This window comes from Antedon mediterranea, chromosome 9, assembly GCF_964355755.1.
Source record: "Antedon mediterranea chromosome 9, ecAntMedi1.1, whole genome shotgun sequence".
Lineage (NCBI taxonomy): Eukaryota > Metazoa > Echinodermata > Crinoidea > Comatulida > Antedonidae > Antedon > Antedon mediterranea.
Window position 1 is genome coordinate 1,179,428 of NC_092678.1, and position 14,408 is coordinate 1,193,835.

Consider the following 14,408-nt stretch of genomic DNA (forward strand, 5'->3'; position numbering starts at 1 on the left):
TGACCCGGAAGAGAAACTCACAAGGTGATCGCGACGTGGCTGATGTTTACCGGTCCTTCTAATCTAGGGTAGGTAGAAGAGCGGTTGTGGATAGAGAGGTGGTTATTTATCCTTTAAAATCAGCTGCATCTCATTATGGAAAACTTTTCTTACTGTGCCCTATTATTATTTAGTATTTTATTTACTGGAATTGCTTCGAATCAAGATGGTATAAGTGCAAATTTAGAAAATAAATTAGTTTCTAGAAAGATTGATTTGGAGTCCCAGCTGGTAAAAATTACTGCTGAAGTAACTGTAGCGAACTCCGGCTCAACTCCAACTAAATTATATGTTCTTGCAATTGATGCAGAACTGAGCGAAAATCTGGCCTCAGTTTCCGCATCTGTAAGTATTACTAAATATTATCATTTTATTATTTAGGCTAGGCCGAGGCCTAATAAATATAATATTTTCAAGTTTAGAATAAGCTAGCATATAGCAGTAGAAGAGCTAGGCCTAGCTAGCTAGCTATATACAGTACTTACCGACAGAGGCTAAATTAATTATATAGGCTACATGAATACTAAAATATACAGCCTAGGCTACTGTATTATTCTTTGGTAGGCCTAATTGTACTGTAGTGTGTATGTTATGCGCGATTTGAACGATTTGCGCAATTTGAAATTGCGCAAAAAAATCCTTGCGCAATTTGAAATTGCGCAAAGAATTCTTGCGCAATTTAAAATTGCGCAAGGATTTTTTTGCGCAATTTGAAATTGCGCAATCAACTTGCGCAATTTCAAATTGCGCAAGAAAATCTTTGCGCAATTTTAAATTGCGCTGCACAATTTGTAAATTGCGCAAGATAGTTCTTGCGCAATATGACACCTTTGCGCAATTTGAAAACGAACTGTAAATTTTCCCATACATGGCTAGGCTAGGCCTAGGCAGAGGAGTTTAAAATTTAGAATAAGACCATTTCAATGAAGATAATGTTAATACTCACTTTTTAAGTTTTTAATATTAGTTTAAGCTAGGCCATGTAACCTAGTCAGTATCAGTAGTCCAGACCCTAGCTAGGCTAGAGTAGTATAGCCGGCCGCCCGCGCCGCGCCCGCCTGGTGGAACACCACCGCTTCGTTTTCCTTCGTCGGTTCTTCGACGGTATGCTAACTTATAACAATATTTGCACTACTAAAATAAGGAAATGCGATATTTATCTTTAATTTTGAATCATTCTTAGAAATTACTATAAAAATATGGGTGTGCATGATTTCACAATCTGTCGAAAAACCTTGCGCAATTTGCAGATTACTTGCGCAATTTAATACGTTGCTTGCGCAATTTGAAACACATGTTTCAATTCAAATTGCGCAAGGATTTTTTTTGCGCAATTTCAAATTGCGCAAATCGTTCAAATTGCGCATAACATGTACAATGCAGTAGGTATGGCGACCCTGTGGCATCCCGCCCACAATTGCCCAACAACAGTCAATACACTATTTTTTGCTTATTAAATTTTTTTCAGTCGAAGGCTGATGATGAAACCATCAATCTAGCTGTTGCAAAAACCACTATTAAAGGACAGTCGTAAGTATTTTTTACACCATACATCTCTTTAGATATTCTGTGTGTTCATTCAATAAGTAACCTTTGTGCTCAACAATCTGATCTTTTATGTCTATGACCGGTTGGGCCGCCGACAAGTTGAGCCGCCGGTAATTTCTATGAAACGCCCAGCGCGTCTTTTACGACATTTCGCGTAGTGATTAGAGCGGTGTCCTAGTACAAGTTCATGGTCTTTATGTGTATTGTGTCATGAAAATAAATAATATATAATTACATACTACAATGTTGGTTTGAACCACCATAAACAACACAGCAAAGGAAATCTTTCAAGGTAAAAATGCCGTGCACTCTATATTTGTCTGGCGTGGACGTGTAGGCCTACCCAAAAGACTAATAGAGTATTGATATTCTTAAAATGATGTTAAATAATTAATATCTTTTATTTACTATCTTTTAATATCATATTTTATTGAATTTTACAATTTTAATACACAAAATATTTTCCCAAAAAACGGTGATTTTATGTAATTATTTAACCTGAGGGGGCAACATGTTTACGTCATTTTTGGCTAAAAACGATCATTTTCGGTGATGTTTTAGGTCTTTTATTTTGGAATCTACAAGTACAAGTCAGATTTTCATATTATAGTTCTTTAAAGTGTAATATTTAATACTATACTAAAAAGTGTGATATATAAACTTCGTTATCCCTAATGAAAATAGAACTTCTATTAAATAAAAAACGAGCACCGGCGAAAGTTAGCATTTGGCGTTTCATAGAAAATAACGTTTTTCTGGCGGCGGCTCAACTTGTCGGCGGCTCAACTTGTCGGCGGCTCAACTTGGCCTAATCCATTTTTTTTTATTCCAATGTCGATGGTACACAAAAAAAAACTTTTTCATTAGTATTTACTTATTTTAATTTGTTTATTTTCCAGCTTTTCAACACAAATAAAAACATTCCATTTACTGTTAACTCGACATTAAATTTTCCAATCAAATATGCAAATTAACTAAATATTAGTAATTATTAATGGTTGCCCTTGAAGTTTGTAAACATAACAACTAATGAATTTTTAAAATTTTACTTTAGTGGAAAAGTATTGTACCGAGTAACTCTAGATAGCAATTTACCTGCTGGCGGAGAAAAGCAACTTGTGATTGAGACCGTCTACACCAACACACTTCGCCCGTTCCCAACACAGATCAAGCAGAAAGAAAAGCAATATGTAGAATTCTTAGGCAATGGTTATTTTTATTCGCCATACAAAACCAAGTCACAAACCACTGAAGTAAAGCTAGCCTCCAGTACCATTGAGTTCTTTACTAAGCTTAGTCCAGCTGCTGCTAGTGAGGAGGTCATTACATATGGACCTTATGAGGACATTGCACCATTTACAACAGTGAGTAATCAGTCTATTATCACTTACCATTGCCATTATCATCATCGTATCTTTTAACACCATTCATTTTATTAGTTTCAAATTGAAAGTTGTCAAGTTCGTAGCTAGGGGTTTGAGCATCGAATGAATTGCCATCCCCTCTCTCCCCCCCCCCCTTTTTTTTAAATTTTTTTTTTATCTAAAGTAAAGTTTTAGCTAAAACCATTTTTGTGGGAGAAGTGTTTTGTAGAAAAATGAACCCCCTATTGTTATGTTATACTGTACCTAGTTTTTGCGATAGTAGTATAATAACTGGTATGGAAATGTCATTCTAATTTCAGGGCGAAGTCCGTATACATTATGAGAACAACAACGCTTTCCTTACAATAACTAGCATGACACGTCTTGTCGAAGTTTCACATTGGGGAAACATTGCTGTCGAGGAAACCTTTGACATCCGACACGTTGGCGCAAAGTTGAAAGGTTCATTCTCACGCTATGATTATCAACGATCGCAAGAAGGAGCATCGGTTAAATCTTATAAGGTATGTAATGATTTTGAATAAAGAATACATTGAATTTACAGAAGTATTACAGCTATACATTACTGCAGTATTTACTAACAGCATAGGGTTTCTTCAGTAGATTTACTGCAGTAATCTTATTCTCTTTTACACAGACCATTCTTCCAGCCTCTGCCACAGATGTCTACTATCGTGATGAGATTGGTAACATCTCCACTAGTCATCTTGTTGAGCATGATGAGTACATTGAGCTGGAGCTGAGACCTAGGTTCCCTCTGTTTGGTGGCTGGAAGACTCATTATTACATGGGTTACAACCTTCCTAGCTATGAATACCTGTACAGCTCAGGTAAATTTTTTTACCGATAGGGAGCTTTCTTTTTTTAAAAGGGGTAATACACAAATTCAGCAACGCAAGTGTACTGAATGGCTTTTTGAAATCTATAACTGCATAGAAGTGATCTGTTGTGAAAACAAAAGTTCCTTACTGTATGTTCTGTCTTAGTCTGGGTTCCAGACGGAGTTTTGTCTTAATATTAGTAAAAAGATAAATATTTTGGCACATCTGGCGTTTCATACGTATACTACTTGATTTTGGATAATCCGTCTGGGGAAACACGCACAAGTCACGTGGTTTGACACCAAGAATTCTTGGTGCATATGATTATCCGGTTGACTAGTTTCAGCTGCATGCGATTGGCTACTCACTCGTACACTGTTTTAATATTCATATTTCAGAATTTAGACAATGTGTACTTGGGTACATTTATGAAAGTTTCTGAAGGCTAGAAATTATTTTATATGCCTAGTAGTCTGGTAAACATTTGATGGGATTTTTCCCAAGAACATGAAAACTCGTCTTGATATGATAGGCTAGCTTCTCCGCAAATCAAACATTGAATGGATCATTATTACGCGGAGATAATTTTGATTTAATTCCCACCCAGACCCTGTCCTGTTCTGTGTGGTGGTGTAGCCCTGTTGTTGTGTGCCGCCGGTGGTGGTATGTAGGCCTACTTTATTGGCGTTTTATTTGGCAGGTCATACGTGCGAATTGAGTAGGACCTACGAAAGAGGCCTAGGCCAAGGACTAAACAATTAATAAACAAAACAACTTGGCATTACGATTTTATATTTCAACAGTCTCGATCGTACATTCAGCACTGTACGTACTCGATCTTTTTCATTTTGAAACAAAATGATCATTGGTTGATTCGAAATCCATATTTACATACCGCCCTCCCCATATAGCCAAATACGGTATGATAAACTACGTCATTCTTATCGGACGTTTGCGGTCTGCAAATCGATTTCTATACGTGTTTCACAAGTCTGTATTTTCAGACAAAAATCGCGGTCGAAATAAAAACAAATAAATAAAAAAAAAAGATAATACAGACTTGGGGCAAGTCTAGTTCTGTCTACACTATCAAACTTTATGTGACAAAAAAAATGTGATGTGCCCATATATGGACACGATGATGTCATATCACTAACATATTAGAGCACATCACACTTTTTTTTTTAATGTTGTCAACTTCACTTGGAGAGAATAAGCCTTCTTTGTCTGTGTGTCATTGGGTCAACACATCTACAATGAATAATAATTTAAATAATTTTTCTTGTGTGTTAGGTGATGACTACATTCTCAAGATGCGTTTCTTGGATCATGTGTTTGATGCTATGGTTGTCGATAAACTCACTGTCAAGATTATACTGCCAGAGGGCAGCAAGTAAGTTCTTACTTAAACCATGTACTTTAAATTAGACCATGCTTATTGAATGGAATGTTTGATGATTTTTCATGCTGTTTTTTCCTTTTTTTATTAATTCTTATAATTGATAGAAATATATGTTGAATTTGGAATGAGACCTATTAAGTTTTTTGTAACCATGTTGAAGGGCCAGCTGAGACAAGTTTACTTCTGGGTTGGGCCTCATTCTTATGCTCTGTATCATTTGGATGACATTGATGAAATATATGTTTGTTGAATTTGAAGTTATTTTATTATTATTATTATTTTTTTATTTTTCATTGTCATATAGGAATATGAAGTTGGAAACGCCATACTCAGTTTCCCAGGACAAGAATGATGTTCATTTCACATACTTGGACACGATTGGACGACCAGTAATCATCGCCCATAAATCCAACCTTGTTGAACAACACATCCAAGACTTTGAGGTAAGCCATAACGATTAAACGCCCCCTAAAAACCCGCCTGAATTATAAAAACCCCGGGCGAATAAATAGTAATAAATATATAAAAAGTAATACAAATTGATTGCCATTTAGTTTATCTGTCAGAACAGCAAATTTGAAGTTTATCTTTTATTTTCCTAGCTTCACTACAGTCAGCAAAGAATGCTTCTACTCCAGGAACCACTACTGGTTGTTGGTGCATTCTATCTGCTATTTCTAACAGTTATCATCCTTGTCAGATTGGACTTTTCCATTACCAAGGTAAGTCCTTAAAGGCGCTAACGTGTATATATATAAGAGTACGTCAACAATATTACAAGCGCTAATGTATAATATATAAGAGTATATCGGAAATAGAAGTGCTAACGTATACTATATAATAGTACATCAAAAATAGATGTAATACTTTCATTTTAGCTCCCAACCTGGATTCGCTATTCCTGCTCATGTGTTACACTTATTACTACTTAATATTATTTATCTCTTGTTATTGTTATTGTAGGATGAAGCTAATGAGACACGAATGAAAGTAGCAAGTTTAGTTGAGCAAGTACTTAAAGCACAAGACACAAGAAATGACCTATTTAAGCGTTATGAGAAAGCAATTGCAGACTACAAGTCTAGCAAGTCTCTCTCTGGTATGTTCTTCTAAAGTATGGACTTAGTCCAAGCATCATTGATTTAGTGTCTGTTCATTTTACAATGCTACACATCAGTAGATGGATTGGTCAACAGATTATTCACATTTTAGTTTCATTTTTTATAGCTTTCCAATCTGCGGTCAAGAAAATCAATTCTCAGTTGAAAGAAGTGACCCAGACAGTGGCCGCAATTCAGACATCGGTCAAACAACAGAGTGAAGTTGCAGAAAAGGTTTGTATTTTACAATTCTCACACTGCCTAGCAAAAGTCGCAAGTTTACACACATTCTGGGGCGTCAACACCCCAGTGTTTTATATGGTGTGTGTAAGCTCTGTAGTTTACACACATTCTGGGGCGTCAACACCCCAGTGTTTTATATGGTGTGTGTAAGCTCTGTAGTTTACACACATTCTGGGGCGTCAACACCCCAGTGTTTTATATGGTGTGTGTAAGCTCTGTAGTATACACACATTCTGGGGCGTCAACACCCCAGTGTTTTATATGGTGTGTGTAAGCTCTGTAGTTTACACACATTCTGGGGCGTCAACACCCCAGTGTTTTATATGGTGTGTGTAAGCTCTGTAGTATACACACATTCTGGGGCGTCAACACCCCAGTGTTTTATATGGTGTGTGTAAGCTCTGTAGTTTACACACATTCTGGGGCGTCAACACCCCGGTGTTTTATATGGTGTGTGTAAGCTCTGTAGTTTACACACATTCTGGGGCGTCAACACCCCAGTGTTTTATATGGTGTGTGCCCTGGTGTGTGTAAGCTCTGTAGTATACACACATTCTGGGGCGTCAACACCCCAGTGTTTTATATGGTGTGTGTAAGCTCTGTAGTTTACACACATTCTGGGGCGTCAACACCCCAGTGTTTTATATGGTGTGTGTAAGCTCTGTAGTTTACACACATTCTGGGGCGTCAACACCCCGGTGTTTTATATGGTGTGTGTAAGCTCTGTAGTATACACACATTCTGGGGCGTCAACACCCCAGTGTTTTATATGGTGTGTGTAAGCTCTGTAGTATACACACATTCTGGGGCGTCAACACCCCAGTGTTTTATATGGTGTGTGTAAGCTCTGTAGTTTATACTCATTCTGGGGCGTCAACACTGGTGTTTCGTATACCGTGTGCCCTGGTATGTTAAAACCCCAGAATTTTGCTAGGTTAAGTGAAATGGGTATTAGACAGTGTACATATTGTTTTCATGTAGCTTGAAAAACAACATTGCTTAAGATAAGATAACTTACCGTAACAGTATTGTGAATAAACTATTTTCAGATCTCTGAGCTACAAAAGCTAAGCGCCCAAGCTAAGGAGCTTGCTCAGCAGAGCGTAACCAACGCAGAGAAGTTGGTGTCTGGTAAATATAGCAAACAACAGTACCTAGACCAAGATAAGGTTAACAAAGCTAAACGTGAAGATGTTGATAACAGAATTCAAGGTGTTCTAAGTACTCTATAAAATACTCATATTTGAAACAAAACATGTTTTTCAACGGAAAAGCTTCGTTGCTTTTTTGTTTTGTTTCATGAATTTTCACCATTTGATGTAGTCTTTATGTATTTAAATTTAATAATAATCACCTCTTACCCAAGCATCAAATTGTTATCTTGACTGGAGAACACTGTTTTTGTTTTTAGTTACCCAAAATATTCAACTAAACTTTTTTTTAGAATTTTTTTTCTCTTAGAATTGATTTAGTCTTTAATCTTTTTGAACATTTTTCTTTAATGAGTTTAAATATTTATGTATAGAAAAAATGTTTTGTCCCAAATAAAAAAATATTGTGGATGCAACTGTAGGTACTTTGAAGTATCAAGTTGCTGATCTAAGTTGCTTTGGCCCATTACGATGCAATCAATGTCCTCTATTCTGGTGTTCACAATAAACACAACTTGTTTACAAATATTTTGTACATTATTTTGTCATTTATTTTATATACATAGTACCATCTTTCACAGTTGTTTTTTTTACATGAAATATATCGGTTTTGAAACACATGTTCTTCTGGCGTGATCCTCGTTATAAATATGTTTGAAAATTATAACAAATATCTGTTTTTCGAGATTATAAACTTTTTTTGTAATTGTGACACAGGTTTGTCGCACGGCATATACAGCATTGAAAACAAATATTGCCTAAAATTATAAACTATTTCTTAGCATCTGTACACAGAAATGTTTGAAAACGTCATCATAATTATCACTTAAATGTATATACACCTCCACCAATAGTCTTTATTTTAAAATTACTGTAAAACAACTCCCTGGTATAACCAAATTGATCAATTAATTAATACTTTATTTCATTTCTTATAAAGCTATCAGAATTTTTTCTTTTTCTTCTTCTTCTTTCTGCATTTTGGACAATACCAATCTTGGTCTTCAGGCGGCTCCTTGACAATTTTCACACATGGCCTACAAAAAAAACAAAAAATTAATTGATCTTCCTCAGTAGAGATTGGTTAATTGCGAGTACACAAGCAATAATCATTGACACCTACCAATGATACCAATCATCGCAGTTATCGCAGCCAATCATAGGACTTCCATCATCGGGAAACTGACAAGTCGGACATATCCAAATTTTCTCTTCGGTTTCGGCCTAAAAGTGAAATTTGGCAAAAAAGATCATTACCATGCATATGTGTTTTCAATATTTGAATGAATTAGTAATTTTAATAACAAAGAAAACGTACAACTACTGTTCCAATTGTTTCAGTAACTACTGATCTTTCTTCTGCCTTTTTAGCTTTAACTTCTTCTGCCTTTTTAGCTTTAACTTCTTCTGCCTTTTTAGCTTTAACTTCTTCTAACTTTTGACTTTTAACCTCTTCAAACTTCTGTGCTTTAATCTCTTCCGTTTTCTTAGCCTTTGTAATTCCAGACGTCTTATTGTTTCCCTTAACAGCTTTAGCTTTGCCTTTTGTTGATGGCGTGGCTAATTTAGTTGTCTTTGTTTTGTTTGCTTTTGGAGTGCTAATTGTTTCCGTCCACACAGACGGTGAACTGGCAGAGGTTTGCATCGGTTCAGGTTTTTCACAAGCAGGAGTTGGAGATATTGTTTTCGGAGAAGACTTTGCTTTTGTGCTAGGAGCCTTGCGTTCCGGTGTGCTCTTTGATGCACTGCTATTTGCTGGTGATCCAGATTTCTTAACCTTCTCTGTTTTTTTATTTTGATTCATGGACTTCTTTGTAGCCTTTGGTTCTTTTGTTTTGACTGGTTGTAAATCAAATGGTTTAACTTCTATCGGTGAATCTGGGTTATAGGTCGGAGACACGGGGGCTTTATACGGTGGTGAATATTTGTAAGTTGGAGAAGCTGAGGGCGATATGTCTGGTTTTGGAAACAAAGGAGTGGGACTGGTTGTCGGTGTTCTTGGGGTCTCTAAGCTTTGGTTAGAGGAATCGGAATCAAAGTTATATGGCGAAAATATTTTACTGTCCAATTTTATTTCAATCGGGGGTGATTTTGAAGTCGGCGAGGGTGTTGTCGTCGGAGTAATTGGTCTTGGAGGTGGAAGTGGGGAAGCAGGTTTCACTGGTTTCTTTTTCTTGGTAGTCTTGACTGGAGATGATGTAATATTTGGTGTGAGAACAGGAGGACCTGGCGATGGAGGTTGTGGGATAGGTGATAGTGACCTCTCAGCAGGTGATGGTGACCTCACGTCTGGTGAAGGAGGTTTGATTGGTTTAATAACACTGTAAATAAAGAAATCAGTAATTATCAATGTTTAGTATTGAGATCTATATGATCAACTCCCAGCATTCCCTTCAACATTATTATTTACTTACAATCGTTTGCTGCCCTCTCCTGTCGAACTCGATCCAAAGGTCAGCGTTATTTTAGGCACAAGTGGTTCATCTGTTTTGCCCTTGAAGTAAAAAGCACAGTATGAGTTAGTGGTGGTGTTATTAACATAAAGCACAGTATGGGTTAGTGGTGGTGTTATTAACATAAAGCACAGTATGGGTTAGTGGTGGTGTTATTAACATAAAGCACAGTATGGGTTAGTGGTGGTGTTATTAACATAAAGCACAGTATGGGTTAGTGGTGGTGTTATTAACATAAAGCACAGTATGGGTTAGTGGTGGTGTTATTAACATAAAGCACAGTATGGGTTAGTGGTGGTGTTATTAACATAAAGCACAGTATGGGTTAGTGGTGGTGTTATTAACATAAATGATAGGCATCATACAGATGTACACTAAAGACATACCTTCTTTGTATCACCTTGATCTTGCTGCGTCCTTATCTTTAGTTTCTTCTTCTTAAACTTATCTTTTGATTTCTTATCTTTTTTCTTTTCTTCTTTTTGATGGACTTCTGGTTTAACTTGCACAACTTGTAAGGAAGTTGAATTCTTGCGTTTAATATTCAATTTAGGAATCGGTGCCAATTTACTTTCCTCTTTGCCGTCTTTCACAATCTTTGTTTCGCCGCCTAACATCTTGACCTTAAAAGTCAAGTCGGGTTTCTTTTTTGATTCTTTAGCATCAACTAGAATATTACTTGCAATTTTAAGTTTCTTTTCTTTATCTTTATGTATTTTCTTTTGTTTCTTAATAACTGTGTTCTTAACAGAGTGCAGCATATCCTTAGCATTGTCTTTTTTAATCTTCTTTTTCTTGATGCTACTACTAGATTTTGTTTTTTTATTTTTTAGAGCGGCTTCCTGTTCTCGCAAAGCTTGTTTGAACGCAAACTTTGGAGGTAAATAAGCCTCTTTGTTTTTTTCAAGCGACTTATTCTTTTGCTTTTTCTTTATAACAGCAGATATGGCAGCATCTGTCGGATTGTTTACTGGAGAAGTGTCTAACTTTAAACTTGGGACTTCATCACTGTCGCTTGATGACTGCGTACTTGATTGTTTTGCTTTTACCGATTCCATTTCTTGTCGTCCTTTCGCAACCGCAGACCTGAATGCTTCTTGCATTGCACTGAATTTTGATTCTGCTGCTGCTGGCGGTGGTGACTGCAATTTTGAATCACTTTTGCCCTTTGGAGAACTATCAAATTCATCGTCATCAAAATCATAAATATCCGATTTCTTTGATGTTGTCTTTGTGGGTGGAGCCTTCACGTCCGATTTCTTTGTTACCTGCACTTTAGGTGATTCTGGTTTTGCTGCCGGACTCTTTGATCTAACTACCTCAGGTTTGTCTAAAGACTTCTGTTTAGTAGGATACTTAAAAGACGACTCACTTGAAAATAAATTGAAAGATGGTTTTGGCGATTTCTGGGATGTTTTTTGTTTGGTAACTGTAGGAGATGAGACTTGTAATTGTTTTGGTGATTTTTTTACATTATTAGTTTTCGATATTTTGATGTTTTTAGAAGTATCAATATTTTCACTTAATTTTTTAATGTCAGCAACACTGTCTTTGTTTTGTTTCTTTGCGTCAGATTTTACTGGTGTTTTCTTTGACTCAATTTCTTTTACTGTTTTCTTTAAGTACGGTTCTTTGCTGCTTAATTTTGTAATATCCAAAGTTGTTTTCTGTTTGCTTGGCTCTGCTAACGGACTAGTAGATGATTTTTGTTTGGGTTTGTCTGTAAACTTTGGCGGAGGGGTACATGCATCTGGCAGTTTCCCTTCCCGTTTTGGCGTGAGGATACCGTTTGCTTCCATAGTCACTGTTTTAAGCTCTTGAGGGGTACCTTCCTCCACCAGTCTCATCCGCTTACTATCATGTCCGTCATAAGGGCTTTGTAACGATCGTTTCTCTGGTCTCGGTGGCGTGAACGGCGTATCAAAGTTCGGCCCTGTACCCTTAGGAGATTTAAGATTTGAATCTGTTCCATCATGAAGAACACCATTGGCTGATGTCGAGTGACTAAAATCGGACACATCTACTAAATCAGACGTATCGGTTTCTGAAAAAAAAAATATTTGTTTTATATTAATGAGTAACTATAATTTAGTTTAAAGTCGATGTTGTAGTAGTGCGTTACATTTGTCTATGATTCTTGTGTCAAAAAGGCGTCTCTAATTAAAAGGGTTAAATCTGAACACTTACCACCCTTGATAGACACTAAAGGTGGAAGGTAATCTGGTATATAATGTAACCTCTCCCTACAATGCTTGGAACCAGGCAAAGGGTGCTGAAAACTGCTGGATCTAGGTACAGGGAAACATGGAACTGTTTTAGCAAATGGGATTGGTTCAACTTCTTTGATGTACGTGTTTAGTTCACTGATTGAGAATCCCATATCGTGGAGAGCAAGACCAAGATCTTCCAATGTTGGATCAGTCTTTCCATCTGGAAAAGAAGAGTTCATAAAGTATAGTTTGAGGATTACGGTAATTACCTATTTTAGGCCTACAGATTTCAACACTGTTACTTAGTTAGTAATACTATTACTATAGACTTATTTATTATAGTAAGCTCCTCCCTCTAGCTATTATTAGGCCTATATAGTATATATATATATCAATTATTATAAAAATATTATTTAATAATAAATAATTTCATAAAATAAGTTGAAAGTTAAATCAAAACATTATATTATCCAAAAGGTTGGTAGGTTCGACACTTCAGGGAACATTTTCGCCAGTGTAGCATTGCAAAAAGCTATAGAAAACAACCTTATTGCTACACATTTTTAACATTGTGTAGCAAAAAATACAATACAAAACTATGTTTCTCGACTTAAAAATCAGTTTGATTAGCAATATTGCTAAACAAAATTTTTAAATGAAATTTTTCCCTGCACTTACACTGTTCTGAATAACGATGTGTGTACTCGGCTAGCTGCCTAATGTACCTCTCCACTACGTCCGTCAAAACCTCACACGGAGTGGTTTGTACAGCGTGCCATCCCAAGCCTTGACAGATCTGAGCTACTGCTATTTTCAACAAGCCTCTGCTAAAAACCTCAGCCATTATAAATGTTTTACTCACGCCTACATCATCGAAATAATATATTAAATGCGGTATTTACGTGTTTCGCATGATTTACTTCTCAGATTTCTGTAAATTTGAGAATTATTTAGAAAGTTAGCTAGGCCTAGCACGAAAAACATAAACAGTAACTTTTGAACTTTCACCTTGTGTTTGTTGTGACTTACTCGTTTCTACACTCCACTTAAACATGAGCCTCTTTCATCAACAAAAAATATATTGTGATAATATATATTTCAATAATAGTCAATAATAGTATTTGTATCATCAATACATTTTTCTTATTATACATTTATAAATGAAAAACCTTTATAGCTATTTTTTTGTGTTTAAACAATTTTGAAATATTATTATTATTATCAAACAAGTTAATGGCCTAGCCTAGGCAAGGTATATTCAGAGCGTCATTCTGACGATGAAGCATTCTCTACCATTTATGCATTATTAACTTCTGAAATAGAATAGTACTACGCAACTGGTCCAGTGGACCAAATTTGGCACCGGTGGAACACAGCGATATAGAATAGAAATAAGTCACCAATTTAAATATATTTTCGTAGCTATTTTTTGTGTTTTAAACAATTTTGAAATATTATTATTATCAAACAAGTTAATGGCCTAGCCTAGGCGAGGTATATTCAGAGCGTCATTCTGACGATGGAGCATTCTCTACTTCTCTACGGTGCGCCATTTATGCATTTATTAACTTCCGAAATAGAAATAGTACTACGGTAACTGGTCCGGGAACTGGTCCAGTGGACCAAATTTGGCACTGGTGGAGCACAGCGATATAGAATAGAAATAAGTCACTAATTTTAATATATTTTTTTTTCGTATGTTAATATTACACTATGCTCAAGTTGACCCAATTTGGCACAAGGGGAGCACAGTGGTATAAAATAGAAATAAATTCACTAAATGTTAATATCTCATTTGTGTGATAACACGCCGTATTATTCAATGGTAACAATGCTGATAAAATTGTAGATCTAGTAACCTATGCTTTTATTAAATATTTTTTACAATAAAAATCAAATATTTCTCCTGATGTTTCATTTTCCGTGAATAAATTGTCTAGCATAAAGTGGTGTTTTAATTCTTGAGATCCACAATTAAAATTATCCAAATACATACTTAAATTATTGTCTATGAGGTTGTTCTTAAGATCCAAGTATACAGTACATTATTACTAAA

General features: G+C 35.9%; 2 protein-coding genes across 2 annotated transcripts; one reads left to right on the forward strand and one right to left on the reverse strand.

The window, feature by feature from the left end:
• The first annotated feature begins 49 nt into the window (after positions 1-49).
• On the forward strand, positions 50-8,215 carry LOC140058398 (dolichyl-diphosphooligosaccharide--protein glycosyltransferase subunit 1-like). The gene is made up of 11 exons (XM_072103975.1): positions 50-384; positions 1,508-1,569; positions 2,642-2,951; positions 3,272-3,475; positions 3,610-3,802; positions 5,087-5,186; positions 5,500-5,638; positions 5,798-5,917; positions 6,159-6,294; positions 6,423-6,529; positions 7,588-8,215. The coding sequence occupies exons 1-11, from the start codon at positions 136-138 to the stop codon at positions 7,768-7,770; spliced, it is 1,803 nt and encodes a 600-aa protein (XP_071960076.1). The 5' UTR covers positions 50-135; the 3' UTR covers positions 7,771-8,215.
• A 16-nt stretch (positions 8,216-8,231) lies between these two features.
• LOC140058397 (uncharacterized) lies at positions 8,232-13,344 on the reverse strand. Its single transcript, XM_072103974.1, has 7 exons — positions 13,031-13,344; positions 12,330-12,572; positions 10,529-12,186; positions 10,104-10,183; positions 9,008-10,010; positions 8,813-8,913; positions 8,232-8,726 (listed from the first exon to the last, which is right to left on the reverse strand). The coding sequence occupies exons 1-7, from the start codon at positions 13,194-13,196 to the stop codon at positions 8,633-8,635; spliced, it is 3,345 nt and encodes a 1,114-aa protein (XP_071960075.1). The 5' UTR covers positions 13,197-13,344; the 3' UTR covers positions 8,232-8,632.
• Between the last annotated feature and the right edge of the window lie 1,064 nt (positions 13,345-14,408).